Source organism: Salmo salar, chromosome ssa11, assembly GCF_905237065.1.
Source record: "Salmo salar chromosome ssa11, Ssal_v3.1, whole genome shotgun sequence".
NCBI classification, from domain to species: Eukaryota; Metazoa; Chordata; class Actinopteri; order Salmoniformes; family Salmonidae; genus Salmo; species Salmo salar.
This window is the reverse complement of record NC_059452.1, coordinates 20,983,484-20,998,252: the sequence shown is the minus strand read 5'-3', so window position 1 is coordinate 20,998,252 and position 14,769 is coordinate 20,983,484. Positions and strand designations below refer to the sequence as shown.

Genomic DNA, 14,769 nt, shown 5'->3' with positions numbered 1-14,769 from the left:
CTGTCTCCAAGGACAAATTGTCAAGGGCAGAAGGAGGGGAGCAATTACACAAGGAGATGTTGCCCCCGGTACTCCTATAGGCATAATTCCTTCATCTCCTTTCTTTTTTTAAGGGTAGATGAAGGGACTGTACAGGTGTTCTCCACAAGTGCTTTAATACAGACATTTTAGAAAAGGGGTCATGAATGGACAAGGAAAGGAATATAACGTGTGTGTGCGCGCGTTGGCGCGCGTGTGCGGTGGGACAGGACACACTTCAGTATAGAAATGGCGCGAACAGGTGTTTCCCATGATAGGGGACTGCAGTGGGAACCAATTGCTGTGGAAAGGTTCACCAACGGAACGTAAATAAAGTAACATTCAGTGGAACCGCTAAATTTAACCAGGCTCAAAAGTGGTTGTCGTTGTTTTACTATCAGGTGAGTTGCTATATCTATTTGCCTCTGATCCTAAATGTAATAGTTTCAATCTGAACGACATGAAGACCTAGGGCAGTGGTTCCCAACCGGGGGATACTTGGCCAATCCACAGGGGGTACGTGAGTAGACTCATGAGACCATAGGCCTACTGGTCAAATACTTCAGGGGTACTCCGGGCAGAGCAAAATTCAGTTGGTGGTACAGTATCTGAAAAAGGTTATGAACCACTGACCAAGGGGATCTACGGTAGCTAACTAACGTTAGGTGTAGGCAGCTAAGTTTGCGGTCACATGAGTAGGAGGAAGTTCACAACAAAGTTAGCTAGCTAAGTAACGTTATAGCTAGTATTGATGTTTTCTCGATCTGATCTATTCGCTAGGCCTAGTTCTAATTTATCTTAGTGTAGTTTGTAAACTAGTTATGTGTGGAAAAGTTAGTACCATGAGAGCCTTTTCACTGCAATGTTTAGCTAGCTAATACATCCACAATTGTGTATGGATATTATAGTCACCACACCAGTTAGTGTAATAACAGATAACTAGTAACTAGCTAGTATACTGCAAATAGTATAATGGACTAGTGCCATCAACTGTCACATTATTCTGTACATGTCTCCAATGTTTTAGGGTGTGTGGCCATGACTCGGGGTAGGAGGACTAAGTTGGAGCCCTGGATAGAGCAGGTCATCCTGAGTTATGGCACAGAGCCAAAGGAGGAGAAGAAGAACACTCTGATGAAAGCGCATGTTGTTGGGGTAATGAGGCATCTAGTACATACACTTCATGCAAGGCCTGTGTTCCAAGTTTAGAAGGTGTGTGTGTGTGCGTGCGTGCAAGAGAGCGCTTATTTTGCACACACCTTTATTTTTTTGGTATTTTTCATCCCTTTTTTTTTTCTCCCCAATTTTGTGGTATCCAATTGGTAGTAGTTACAGTCTTGTCTCATCGCTGCAGCTCCCGTACGGACTCGGGAGAGGCGAAGGTCGAGAGCCATGCGTCCTCCGAAACACAACCCAACAAAGCCGACTGCTTCTTGACACAATGCCCATCCAACCCGGAATCCAGCCGCACCAATGTGTCGGAGGAAACACCGTACACCTGGCGACCGTGTGCGCGATGAGACAAGGATATCCCTGCCAGCCAAACCCTCCCTAACCCGGACGACGCTGGGCCAATTGTGCGCCGCCCCATAGGCCTCCCGGTTGCGACAGAGCCTGGACTCAAACCCAGAATCTCTAGTGGCACAGCTAGCGTTGCGATGCAGTGCCTTAGACCACTGTGCCACTCGGAAGGCTGCACACACCTTTCTGTCTCTCTCTGTAGGTTGGCCGGATGTCAGAGTCACAGGCCCGACAGACTGAGGGTTTGACAACGTTGCTGTTCCTCTCTGATGGAGTGGTGCACATCCCCACCATACTGACCCAGGACGCCTGGGAGACTCTTCAGGAGTGAGTTAACATTTAGGACAAGCCAAGAGGCCTATGAGATCCCATTAAATGAAATGTATGTCTAAAACCCATCTATAAACCATATCTTGTTAAGCCCAGTACAACTCTAACAGCCAACATAAGGAGAAACAAGACGAGACAAAACGTATTAAGATAATTAAAAACCATACAGGAAATGGTGATGCATGTCTATCTATCTGTATCCTCTGGCAGGCAGGAGGACCGTGAGTGCTTCTCCAGTCTCATTAATTGCACAGTGTGTGTGTATTCATACACCCTGCAGTTCAACATGGACTCTGAACAGGTGCGTGTGAATGATCCTATTATACTGGTACTAGTAGTCCTTTGGTCTTAGAGAGACAGCTCATGTTCTTTATTCTTTACCATTCATATTTTATTTTACTCTAAATGTGTCCTCATCTCCTCAGACAAAGAGCCAGTTTTACTTATCGGTTGGTGAGCTGACCACCACATCAGCTGGGGCTGCTAAAGACAACACCCCTTGCTGGTAAGAGACGCACATCCTGGCCTCTAAATCCAGACACATACACACCACAGGAGGTTGGTAGCACCTTAATTGGGGAGAACAGGCTCATTCTAGTGACTGGAGCGGATTGAGTGAAATGGTAACAAATGCATCAAACACATGCTTTCCAGGTCTTTGATGCCATACCATTTGCTCCGTAACCAGCCATTATTATGAGCCGTTCTCTCCTCAGTAGCCTCCTGTGATACGCACATTAAATGTAGTGACTCTCCAACTGGCTTTTGTTTCAGCACATCGCTCAACTCAGTCAGACAAAAGATCTGTACAACATGGAGGTGAGCATGGGGTGTGTGTATTTATTTTATTTAACTAGGTAAGTCAGTTAAGAACAAATTCATATTTACAATGACAGCCTACCAAAAGGCCTCCTGCGGGGATGGGGGCTGGGATTAAAAATAAATAAAATTAAAATATAGGACAAAACATATTACGACGAGAGACCTAAGACAACATAGCATGGCAGCAACACATGACAACACAGCATGGTAGCAACAAAACATGGAAGCAGCACAACATGGTAGCAGAACAAAACAGGGTACAAACATTATTGGGCACAGACAACAGCACAAAGGGCAAGAAGGTAGAGACAAGTGTCTGTGTTTGCACATTTTTGTTGTTGTTGCATATAATACATGTGTACATTACTTTATATATTGTATTTGTTGATCATGTGTTTTCTTTTATCCCCAGATCCCTGCTTGCACAGGATTCTGTCCATACTCAGAACACCCAGTCTGGTACGGAACTCTATACATTCTGCACTACATTGATGATTTGTATCCTTATTGTTTGCCACACCTGTGTATATGACTGTTTCCTGTCTCCTAGAGTTCAGTCTGTCAGAGCTGCTGGGGGAGTGGCAGCATGACTGGCGCCAGTCTCTGTTGGAGGATGTGATGGAACTCCTGAGGACACCCACAAACCCCACCTCCTCACAGCCCTCCACCTCCAACAACCTCACACACACTGGCACCAGATGGGCTATTGAAAGGTTCACATATAAGGTGTGTGTGTGACCAGCCTATTAAATGTAAGAAAACAGTAGGAAATCTGCAACTTTACAAGAAGGTTGTTGTTTTTTCCTAGAGGGAGGATACTTTCAATGTCCCTGTGTCTCACCTACACATCCCAGACAATCTGAGTCAGAAACTACACGCACCCTCAGGTAACACTTAAGGGTGTCTCACCCTCTCTCTCACACCTGAAAATCATCTATACCTGTTCTGTCTTTCTGAGCTGACCGTTGTTTTATTTAGAAGACAACAGTGAAACGCAGAGTGGACTGGTCCCTCCATCTGAAGACAGACCGACAGACCCACCAGAGACAGATCAACCAATCGTTGTTGCTGACAGCAGGCAGACTGACAGGCCAGTGCCTCTGGAGAGAAGACATCCTACCCATGAGCCCACACTTTCTCGTGAGTTATGTTTGTTAACTGGTCCATGCTGTAGATTAAGTATTTGTTATCAGTTACTGCTAGCTGAAGTATGCTGCTACCACAATAGAGCCCAGTGTGTGTACAAATATATCTGTTTTTCTCTCCCTCTCCCTAGAGGAGAGTATGGATGGTGAGGTGGTGTCAGGGAGGACCGGAGGAGCAGTGGCGAGCCCATGGGACATGTTTGCACCAGCAGCTGAGCTTCTCAGGACCTCCTCTGCATCTGACGGTGTGCTCCTTTCCTTTTAACTTTTCAATCATTCAACCTTTACACACACACACCACGCACATTTATCTTTGCGCCGTACTACAGATATATAGTATATTTTTATGTACCTTTTATTTAACTAGGCAGGTCAGTTAAGAACAAATTCTTATTTTCAATGACGGCCTAGGAACAGTGGGTTAACTGCCTTGTTCAGGGGCAGAATTCTATATTCTGACTTCTGTCTCTCATTGGTTCCCTGACAGAATCCATCACCTCGGAGCCCCTCCCCCTCCAGAAGAGCCAGTCTCTGCTTGACCCCACTCCACAAGCAGTCAATCTTGCAACATTTCCCCTGGCAACCAGCACCCAGGTGCCATCCCTGACCCCTGGGGCCACCCAAAGGTCAGGCGAGCGCTCCCTTCCTCCTTATCAAAAACCAGGCCCCTCCCACAGCCTACTCCCCTCCAGTGGCTCCTCCTCCACTGTGAGTCTATCTACAAAGCACCAACACTCTGACATGAAGCTCCACCATAGTGGCTCAACCACAGCACATCAACTTACAATCACAGAGCAGGTGGAGGAAGAGGAGGATGTTGTGAAGAGGTGGTGTAGGAAGGCTAAGAGGAAGAGTTCCGTGCAGACCTCTGAGGATAATGATATCACCTGGGAGGAGGAAGATATGCAGAAGAACCGTAGCCCGCCCTCCTGGATGTTTGAAACTCAGGAGATTCCCAGGATTGGGGAGGGAAGCAGCTGCAATCAGAACGCAGTTGCAGCAATAGCCCCCCAGAGGCCCTCCAATGTAAGGGCGACCAGTGTTCATCCAAGAAATAGGATTTATATTGACTATTTAGTGGAATTTTGAACCTGTCCATTTTGTTCAATTGGTATGAAGTAAATTCTGTCTTGCTCTCTCAGGTTCACAGTGATGGCACTTTGTTCTCATATTCTTATCAGCTGTGTGGCCGCATTTCGAAGGATCTAAGCCATTTAAAGTGAGTAATGTGTGTGTGTCTGTGTGTGTGTGTGTGTGTGTGTGTGTGTGTACCGTGCCTTTGGAAAGTATTCAGACCCCTTGGCTTTTTCCACATTTTCTTACTTTACAGCCTTGTTCTAAAATGGATTTAAAACAATTTAAATCCTCAGCAATCTACACACAATACCCCATAATGACAAAACGAAAACAGGTTTTTAGACATTTTTGCAAATGTATAAAAAAACAGAAATACATAAGTATTCAGACCATTTGCTTTGAGACTCGAAATTGAGCTCAGGTGCATCCTGTTTCCATTTATCATCCTTAAGACGTTAAGTCTACCTGTGGTAAATTCAATTGATTGGACATGATTTGGAAAGGCATGCACCTGTCTATATAAGGTCCCACAGTTATCAGTGCATGTCAGAGCAAAAACCAAGCCATGAAGTCAAAGGAATTGTCAGTAGATTGTCCACATTGACTCGGTATATAGCCTTGTTATTGTTATGTAATTTTCTTGTTACTTTTTTATTTTATTTATTTAGTTTTATTTAGTAAATATTTTCTAAACTCTATTTCTTGAACTGCATTGTTTGTTAAGGGCTTGTAAGTAAGCATTTCACGGTAAAGTCTACACCTGTTTTATTTGGAGCATGTAACAAAACAAATGTGATTTGATTTAGAGCTCAGAGACAGGATTGTGTAGAGGCACAGATCTGGGGGAAGGGTACCAAATCATTTCTGCAGCATTGAAGGTCCCCAAGAACACAGTGGCCTCCATCATTCTTAAATGGAAGAAGTTTGGAACCACCAAGACTCTTCCTAGAGCTGGCGGCCCGGCCAAACTGAGCAATCGGGGGACAAGGGCCTTGGTCAGGGAGGTGACCAAGAACCCGATGGTCACGCTGACAGAGTTCTAGAGTTCCTCTGTGGAGATGGAAGGACCTTCCAGAAGGACAACCATCTCTACAGCACTCCACCAATCAGGCCTTTATGGTAGAGTGGCCAGACGAAAGCCACTCCTCAGTAAAAGGCACATGACAGCCCACTTGGAGTTTTTCCCAAGAGGCACCTAAAGACTAAGACCATGAGAAACAAGATTCTTTGGTCTGATGAAACCAAGATTGACCTCTTTGGCCTGAATGCCAAGTGTCACTTCTGGAGGAAACCTGGCACCATAAGGTGAAGCATGGTGGTGGCAGCATCATGCTGTGGGAATGTTTTTCAGCTACATGGACTGGGAGACTAGTCAGGATCGAGGAAAAGTTGAACGGAGAAAAGTACAGCGAGAGATCCTTGATGAAAACCTGCTCCAGAGCGCTCAGGACCTCAGACTGGGGTGAAGGTTCACCTTCCAACAGGACAACGACCCTAAGCACACATCCAAGACAACGCAGCAGTGGCTTTGGGACAAGTCTCTGAATGTCCTTGAGTGGCCCAGCCAGAGCCTGGACTTGAACCAGATTGAACATCTCTGGAGAGACCTGAAAATAGCTGTGCAGCAACGCTCCCTATCGAACCTGACAGAGCTTGAGAGGATATGCAGAGAAGAATGGGAGAAACTCCCCAAATAGAGCCGTGCCAAGCTTGTAGCGTCATACCCTAGAAGACTCGAGGCTGTAATCGCTGCCAAAGGTGCTTCAACAAAGTACTGAGTAATGGGTCTGAATACTTATGTATATTTCTAAAATCCTGTTTTTGCTTTGTCATTATGGGATACTGTGTGTGTGGAATGATGAGGGGTGGAAAAAACATTTAATACATTTTAGAATAAGGCTGTAACCTACCAAAATGTGGAAAAAGTCAAGGGGTCTGAATACTTTCTGAAGGCACTGTATGTGTGTACAATGCGTAACTGTGTGTCTGTCCGTCCGTACGTATCCTGCAGGATTCCTGATGGCATGTTGCACTGGGCTGTACGGTACCTGGTCCCTTCCATGCAGACGGAGGTTGTCAAGGATACACAGCTGCGACCCCAGTCTCACCCCAGTTGACAACCTCAGGTCATCGCCCCCATCTTCCCATTGTGTTGAATTCATAGTGTACAGAGGCAGCGTTGTTTTTTTTGTGGAATTTCTATTGTTATGTTTATATAACATTCTGAATATTGATAAATAAATATACATTAGTCATTGAATTGTGTCAACTCTATTGTGAAGCAGGCAAATGTAAACTTATCAACTTTTAATTTGTCAACAGCAAGATAATTTCATTGTCAGTTACTCACAGATGTTCTTTCCTTAATTTGACCTTTGAATAACACACATGCACTTATTTCCTTATGCAAACATTTACTGGCTGCTATAATAAAATACAAATCATATCAGATGTCCTCTATAATAATTTTTGCAAAACATAAGCACAACAAAAATTGTCACAGGTACATAGTGCTTTAAACAATTATATCTACTCAATGGAAGCCAGTGTCATGTGCTGGTGGGGTGGGGGCTTGCCCTGGGGATTCCTGAAGAGGCGAAGGCATAGAGGAAAGGATTAAGGCAGCTGTTGATGATGGTGAAACCCATGAGGATATTCCAAGCTGAGTCACACACATTCTCCACAACCTCGCTCTGCACGGCCAAGTTCACCAGGGCCAGCAGGTTGAACAGGTGCAGCGGAGTCCAGAAGCAGAAGAAGGACACAACAATGCAGGTGACCAGCTTGGTCAGCCTCCGCTGCCTGAACAGGGCCGCCTGGCTCACCCTCTTGTGGAGGTAGAAGTAGGACGTCACCAGGATGCAGCAGGGAACTACAAACCCCAACAGCGTTTGGACAAGTAGGATGATCATTTCTTGTCTGAGGTTCTGGTAGTGCGAGCCGCAGGATTGATGGTCGTCGTATGTCTTGACGTCAAGGACAGTGAAGGCGGGAGAGGCAATGAACCCTGCCAGCCCCCACAGGGACAGGAGGAGTGCCTCTTCCCCCATACGGCCCAGCCTCGCCCAGCTGTGGGGGTACAGCACCTGGACGTAGCGCTGCACGCTCAGCAGGGTGATGGTCAGCACACTACCATTCAGGCTGCAATGGATCAGGAAGAAGAGCAGCTTGCAGGCGACGGAGCCCAGATCCCAGTTCCTCAATAGGTTGTTGATAACTAGAGGCAGGCACAGCACGACCATCAGGTCACACAGTGCCAGGTTCAGCATCAGACGCATGTTGTAGTTCCCACTCTCAAATTTCCGCCCCACAACAATCAGAACCACCACATTCCCAGGAATTCCCACCATGCAGCAGAAGCCCATGATCACGCTGGGCATCACGCGGGTCATGTGCCAGTAAGGATAGGACTCTGGCTGCTGCATGGGGCCGAGCTGTCCAGACTATTAAAATCCACAGAGAATGCTGGTTAGAAACTCAACAGGGCTGTCTCACTACCTCTGTCTGGCTGGGCTGACTGAGACACACTAAGCTCTGAGTTGTTCCCCAGATTGTCTTAACTACTGGTGGTAGTGATGATATGCTGTGAACAAAGGGTACCTGTGTGTGACTCTGGGCTGGGCCTGTTTTGAATATACAACGTGTATACAGCTCTGTGTTATGTGAAGGTAACAGCCTACCAACATGACACACTGTCATGTATAGCCTCCTGACCCCTGAGAGTTACAGGAAAACCTCAACAGAGGCCCATAACACCCTCACAAACTTTTACAGATGCACAATTGAGAGCATCCTGTCAGGCTGTATCACCGCCTGGTATGGCAACTGCACCGCCTGCAACCGCAGGGCTCTTCAGAGAGTGGTGTGGTCTGTCCAACGCATCACCAAGGGCAAACTACGTGCCCTCCAGGACACCGACAGCACCCGATGTCACAGGAAGGCCAAAAAGATCATCAAGGACATCAACCACCAGAGCCACGGCCTGTTCCCGCAAATATCATCCAGAAGGCGAAATCAATACAGGTGCATCAAAGCTAGGACTGAGAGACTGAAGAACAGCTTCTATCTCAAGGCCACCAGACTGTTGAATAGCCATCACTAGCCGACTTTCACCCGGTTACGTAACCCTGCACCTTAGAGGCTGCTGCACAATATACATATGTTTTTTTCTTGGAATCACTGGCCACTTTAATAATGTTTACATACTGCTTTACTCATCTCATATTTATATACTGTATTCTATTCTACTGTATTTACCTAGTTAAATAAAGGTTAAAAAAATAAAAATCTTCATTTTTGTCAATGCCACTCCGACATTGCTCGATGTAATATGCATATATTTCTTAATTTCATTATTTTACTTTTAGATTAGTGTGTATTGTTGTGAACTGTTACATACTACTACACTGTTGGAGCTAGGAACATAAGCATTTCGCTACACCCGCAATAACATCTGCTAAATATGTTAATTAGATTTGATGGAGGAAAGTGCTTTTATTGATGAACCATCATGACCTTATCCATGCAGGGTTAGAGTTTTTACATTTAACAGAACCTTTAGGGTATGTTGGACAAAGCAATTGGACAGAGTTCGACCACCTCAGAATTCAGTCCCTTCAGATTTTCATCTACAGGAGCTACCGTATTACTAGTTATTACACTCCAGCACGATAGGTGGCGGTAATGCCGAAGTATACCTACTGCATCAAACACGGAACAGGAAAAGGAGAAAGGGAAGAAGTCCATTTTCTCATGCTTACGTCCTTCCATTTTTCTTTGTTATTGTTATAATACATGTTTTGTATTGCATTTCTACCTGAGGATTTTGGAGCTAGATTTTGTTTAGTGGTATTGGAGCAATGTCGAGTGTGCCTGCTCCCAATCGTTCATCCGCCGGCTGGCCGCGCGGGGTCAGTCAGTTCGGCGGGAACAAATACATGAGCGCGCCTGCAAAACCGCTCAGCCTGGAGAGAACCATTAATTTGTGAGTAACAGGATGAGGGGGGGACGACGACGATTGGTTTCTAACTTCAGATTATGTGTTAATGTATCGTGGTTACGCAAAGACTCCTAAAACACCCGTCTCATTCAATTTTATGGAAAAGTTCATGGACTGCAAGCTTTGCAGTAGCCAGAATCCGACTAAAGTTAGACGTTGATTACATTAGTCGGAGCACGGCTATGACACGATCAGGACAGCACAGAGTTGGCGAGAGATATGGCTCGGAAAATGTACCTCAATCCAATTTATTCCAACAAATGGAGAGGATTTTTTTTTTGAATGACTGCTAGTTTTTTCGTCAGTATGCTAGGCTAATGCTATAGCAGGCCATTGGATTCCATTAAAATTTGAATCCTAGCCAAAGATGGTGGATAAATAGGAACCGTAACAAACGATCTTGTCTGTGTAAGTGGGCGTTTCATCTCTTTCCCCGGTAAGCTCATGCCTCTATAATATAAAATATATTTTTATAAACTGGGTAGTTCGAGTCCTGAATGCTGATTGTCTGACAGGCATGGTTTATCAGACCACTTATTTTTACTGCTCTAATTACGTTGGTAACCAGTTAATAATAGCAATAAGGCACCTCCGGCGATATATGGTATTCTGATATATGGCCAATATACCACGGCTAAGGGTTGTGTCCAGGCACTCCATGTTGCGTCGTGAGAAAGAACAGCCATATACCACCCCACCAGGCCTTATTGCTTAAATAACTAACCCAAGATAGTTAATCTCTGTCATTTACAGTGGTAGTAAATTAAGCATCGTGAGCAGAATAAATAAGGTGTTTATATATATATATATATTTATTTTTTTAACAAATCGAAACTGAATTAAAAAGAAGGCTGGACTCCAAAAAACAAGTTTGTAGCTCCCTCCAGTAACCACGAGCACAACCGTTCCTTGATTTTAACTGGCGGCTTTATTCTGTAGTTTTAGTCAGAATTATCACCTTCCGTGAGAACTATAAAGTAAATGAAAATACAGTTAAGCACACAACCTTCTTGTCTTACGAGTGACCTATTAGCTTGGTATAACTCTGAAGTGCTTACAGTTTAGCCGGCGCTATAACAGTATCAGATTAAACGCATAAATAACGGAAAAATACCTCACTGGCTGCTTATTACAGAAGGGAGGAAATCAAAACATCACACGTATTATTCCTGGCATGAATTCACGCTTCATCCTAACATACACACATCAACCTTTACGAACTACACCCGATGACATGAACATTTAGCTAACACAGCGCGGGATTGCCTTCACTCCAAAGGTGGGTTGCTACGATATTGATCACGTTACAACAGTTATTAGCCACGTAGTTCTGCTTGTCTTATCATTTCCCCCGCATAGCAAACACGTAAACAATAAAAAAAAAAAACGACATAGACTTGCATGTTAATTGTCAGTTACAAAGTTGACATACAACAACTGCCATTGACACTGTTAAATATGTAAATTATGTTAAGTAGCCTAATAATGAACCCATGTATTGATGTGAAAACAGATTTGTATTCATATGAATTAATCTATTATGTTTGAAAAAGTTGAAACAAGAACGAGCTAGCGAGATCTTTCTTCTTCTTTAGGATTTTATTGTCAGATCGCATCCAACTTTTAGGTGCATACACCACCACCTATTGCACTGGTGTGAGACCATTCATGGCCTACCTACATTAAATTCTTGATACAGTAGTGGAAAATTGCCCCTCCTACTATTAGCCCTCTATAATAATAAAAACTCCACCCCATTCCACTATTTAAATCTACAAAATGCAGTCCACTCTGTTACAGATTATAGTTTTGGAAACAGAAAATATTCTTAAGATCAAGATCAAATGTATTAAGATCAAATGTTTAATCGATGAGAAAATGTGCAGAATGTCTGCCAAAATCCATCTCGCTCCATCTTCTCCCACTGCCAGCCATTGGGCTTCCTCTCATCACCATATTTGGTAGTGAGTGGAAATTCTGGTTTGTTCTTTTGGCTCATTCTTCTGTCTTTGAGCTAGCTCTGGTCTACTTATTTTCCCCTCCCTTTCACTCCACCTGTCCCGCCCAGAAAACATTTGCCACTGAGATGTCTCGCCCTGGGGCACCCAAGGGACAGGGGCAATAAGTAAACCAGAGTGGCCCCGCCCCAATCAGAAAAATTTAAGAGTGGGGTGTCTTGCTTTCTCTGGCGTAGCTTTGGGGTGGGTAACTACTGGAAGTGTTGTCGAATCTAGTGGACTGCTATAGCATTAGCTAGCCTAGCATGCTGACGAAAAACTAGCAGTATTTAAATCTTCTCGATTTGTAATTTAGGATGATGAGACAATTAGCTGCCATCTCCCATCCCTGGATTGAGGTACGTTTACCCGAGCTGTATCTTGAGCCGGCTCTGCTCTGGCCTGATCGTTGCAAAGCCACCTTCCGACTGGAGAGAGAATGTAATGAACGTCTATTTGGATTCTGGCTAGCTTTGCAGCTGGCTCTGTCCTATTTGACAGCCCAGTTTGTGACTAAAAATTATGATGAATTGATAGTCTCCTGTCCTGTAGATGCATCCTCATTCAAAAGCTATACAGTGTGTGTTTGTGGGGGGGGTGACTGGGTAGCAGTGAAGGCTGCTGAGGGGAGGACGACTCATAATAATGGCTGGAAGGAACAGAGCGATTGGTATGGCATCGAACATATGGAAACTGTGTGTTTGACATATTTCATTCCATTCCACCGATTCTGCTCCAGCCATTACCACGAGCCCTTCCTCCCCAATTAAGCTGCCACCAACCGCCTGTACTGGGTAGTGTGTGCATGTTAGTAGAGGCATGCTATGGGATGTGCACATTTAAAAATGGTATTCATGACATTGTTTCAGATACCCTCTCACCAACTACACATTTGGGACCAAGGAGCCTCTGTATGAGAAGGACAGTTCAGTGGCAGCACGGTTCCAGAGGATGCGGGAGGAGTTTGACAAGCTGGGCATGCGGAGGGCGGTGGAGGGAGTGCTTATTGTCCATGAACACAGGTTGCCCCATGTACTGCTGTTGCAACTGGGAACCACCTTCTTCAAACTGTAAGCACTACCACCAACTAAGCACAGTCTGCAGGAGTTACACCAACAGTCTGTTGTTTTTAAAGTGTGTGCATGCGTGTTTGCATGGTTCTCTTATAGGGTTGTCTGTATGTCTCTTGCAGGCCAGGTGGAGAGCTGTGCCCCGGGGAGGATGAGGTGGATGGGCTGAAACGCCTGATGACAGAGGTACGATACACATGCACTCTCAAAGGAGGCCGGCCAGAGTTGGAATCACAACCTCAGATGACATCCATCCTAGCGTTCTCTTAGCTCTCAAACTCTTCTTCTCTGTATGTAGGGTTTTCAGCCATTCCATTGATGAACAACACTTCCTCCCCAGTTAGCTTACACACTGGTAGCTAATTAGCACAGGTGGCAGCCTATGTCTTCCGTAAACAAGCACTGTAACATGGAGATATGGCCATGTGGGAACACAAACCTAACCCTATAAAGGTGTGTAGTAATTTACAGTGTGAAAAAAAAAAAGAATAATATATATAATATTTGTATTTATTTCTCGCTGATATGAAAGATGCATTCTTTATGTTTTGAAAACAGTACTGCAAGTGATGCGTGTTAATGTTTAGAGAAAGTGTCAGGGGTTCTTAACAAAACTACCCCAGTCAAAAGACACTATCGCAATAGGCGCTAAAGTAGTTTGCATCTATCAGTGGGGTAGCATTCTCTAAGATCCTGCAGGAAGCCGTGATGCCATAGTGATTGTCTTTACTGTGTCTTTGTCAGATCCTGGGCCGGCAGGACGGGGTGAAGCAGGATTGGGTGATCGATGACTCCATCGGAAACTGGTGGCGCCCCAACTTTGAACCCCCACAGGTGAGCACAACCCAACACACAGTACAGTTTACACTGAAATGTATCGAGGAGGAGATATTGAGCCTACAGTAAATATTTGTGTTTGTCTGTTCTGCTGCAGTATCCCTACATTCCAGCCCACATCACTAAACCCAAGGAGCATAAAAAGCTCTTCTTGGTTCAACTGCAGGAAAAAGGTAAGTGCCCCTTAGCTAGTCAAAATCTGTTCTACATACTCTACACACATAATCTTGAGTGATATTTGCTTCTGTGTCTCTCAGCTCTGTTTGCAGTCCCAAAGAACTACAAACTGGTGGCAGCCCCTCTGTTTGAGCTTTATGACAACGCCCCCGGCTATGGCCCAATCATATCCAGCCTACCGCAACTACTAAGCAGGTAGTGTGTGTGTTGTGTATAAAGCACTTTTGTGTGTGTGTGTGTGTTAGAATGAGTGTATGAAGGGTGTGTGTGTGAGCTCAGGTATGCTGTATATTCATATTTATTTCCTGTAGGTTCAACTTTATCTACAACTAAATGGTGTGAGAATGGGCACAGTGGCTGGCTGTCTCTGTGAGTGCAGCCAATTATGGGTGAAATGAAGACATGGAGGTGAAGTAAAACAATGTGGGGCAATCCAAATAAGGCTACTCACCTCTGGCTTCCCGGTAAAGGCTGAACAAAAAACCCACCACCTCAAGAGAAGGGACTGTAAATGTGCTGTTTACAATGATGGAAGAAAATACGCTGTTAGACTTTTTGTTTGGATCTGAAAAAATTCAGTCATTTTTTACATGATTAAACTGCAACCCAGTGTCTCAAGAATCAGATTTTATGCTCTTGCTGCAGAATACATTTGTTTGATTAAAGAAACAACAGCATTGAGTTTCCTGTTGTGTTTTAACCTGTATTACTGTCATGCTATTTCATTTTCTTTAAAATAAATGAGTCTTTTCATTTAGAATTTGTCTCTTATAACA

The 14,769-nt window shown here is 44.5% G+C and overlaps 3 protein-coding genes across 4 annotated transcripts; 2 read left to right on the top strand and 1 right to left on the bottom strand.

Annotated features, from left to right (window-relative positions):
* Positions 1–222: 222 nt before the first annotated feature.
* On the top strand, positions 223–7,173 carry acd (ACD shelterin complex subunit and telomerase recruitment factor). Of its 2 annotated transcripts, none has more exons than XM_014126962.2 (14): positions 223–419; positions 1,046–1,173; positions 1,742–1,866; positions 2,080–2,170; positions 2,295–2,374; positions 2,644–2,688; positions 3,104–3,150; positions 3,242–3,417; positions 3,500–3,578; positions 3,673–3,831; positions 3,968–4,081; positions 4,324–4,862; positions 4,979–5,055; positions 6,925–7,173. In XM_014126962.2, the coding sequence occupies exons 2-14, from the start codon at positions 1,057–1,059 to the stop codon at positions 7,028–7,030; spliced, it is 1,755 nt and encodes a 584-aa protein (XP_013982437.1). In that variant the 5' UTR covers positions 223–419; positions 1,046–1,056; the 3' UTR covers positions 7,031–7,173. The 2 variants fall into 2 exon arrangements, with proteins under 2 accessions (XP_013982437.1, XP_013982436.1); XM_014126961.2 differs by having other exon boundaries at positions 3,670–3,831.
* Positions 7,174–7,462: 289 nt separating this feature from the next.
* On the bottom strand, positions 7,463–8,338 carry LOC106562256 (leukotriene B4 receptor 1-like). The gene has a single exon (XM_014127020.2). The coding sequence runs from the start codon at positions 8,336–8,338 to the stop codon at positions 7,463–7,465; it is 876 nt and encodes a 291-aa protein (XP_013982495.1).
* A 1,253-nt stretch (positions 8,339–9,591) lies between these two features.
* Positions 9,592–14,753, top strand: LOC106562230 (cleavage and polyadenylation specificity factor subunit 5). The gene is made up of 7 exons (XM_014126959.2): positions 9,592–9,897; positions 12,779–12,979; positions 13,102–13,165; positions 13,724–13,813; positions 13,914–13,989; positions 14,074–14,188; positions 14,305–14,753. Exons 1-7 carry the CDS (start codon positions 9,773–9,775, stop codon positions 14,324–14,326), a joined length of 693 nt encoding a protein of 230 aa, XP_013982434.1. The 5' UTR covers positions 9,592–9,772; the 3' UTR covers positions 14,327–14,753.
* The last annotated feature ends 16 nt before the right edge of the window (positions 14,754–14,769 follow it).

Excerpts from the sequence above, each read along its gene's own strand:
- acd (XM_014126961.2), top strand. The coding sequence starts at position 1,057 with ATGACTCGGGGTAGGAGGACTAAGTTGGAGCCCTGGATAGAGCAGGTC. Across the intron at positions 1,867-2,079 it reads GCCTGGGAGACTCTTCAGGA|GCAGGAGGACCGTGAGTGCT; the intron begins GTGAGTTAACAT and ends ATCCTCTGGCAG. Across the intron at positions 5,056-6,924 it reads AAGGATCTAAGCCATTTAAA|GATTCCTGATGGCATGTTGC; the intron begins GTGAGTAATGTG and ends CGTATCCTGCAG.
- LOC106562256 (XM_014127020.2), bottom strand. The coding sequence starts at position 8,338 with ATGCAGCAGCCAGAGTCCTATCCTTACTGGCACATGACCCGCGTGATG.
- LOC106562230 (XM_014126959.2), top strand. The coding sequence starts at position 9,773 with ATGTCGAGTGTGCCTGCTCCCAATCGTTCATCCGCCGGCTGGCCGCGC. Across the intron at positions 12,980-13,101 it reads GGAACCACCTTCTTCAAACT|GCCAGGTGGAGAGCTGTGCC; the intron begins GTAAGCACTACC and ends TGTCTCTTGCAG. Across the intron at positions 13,814-13,913 it reads CCAACTTTGAACCCCCACAG|TATCCCTACATTCCAGCCCA; the intron begins GTGAGCACAACC and ends GTTCTGCTGCAG.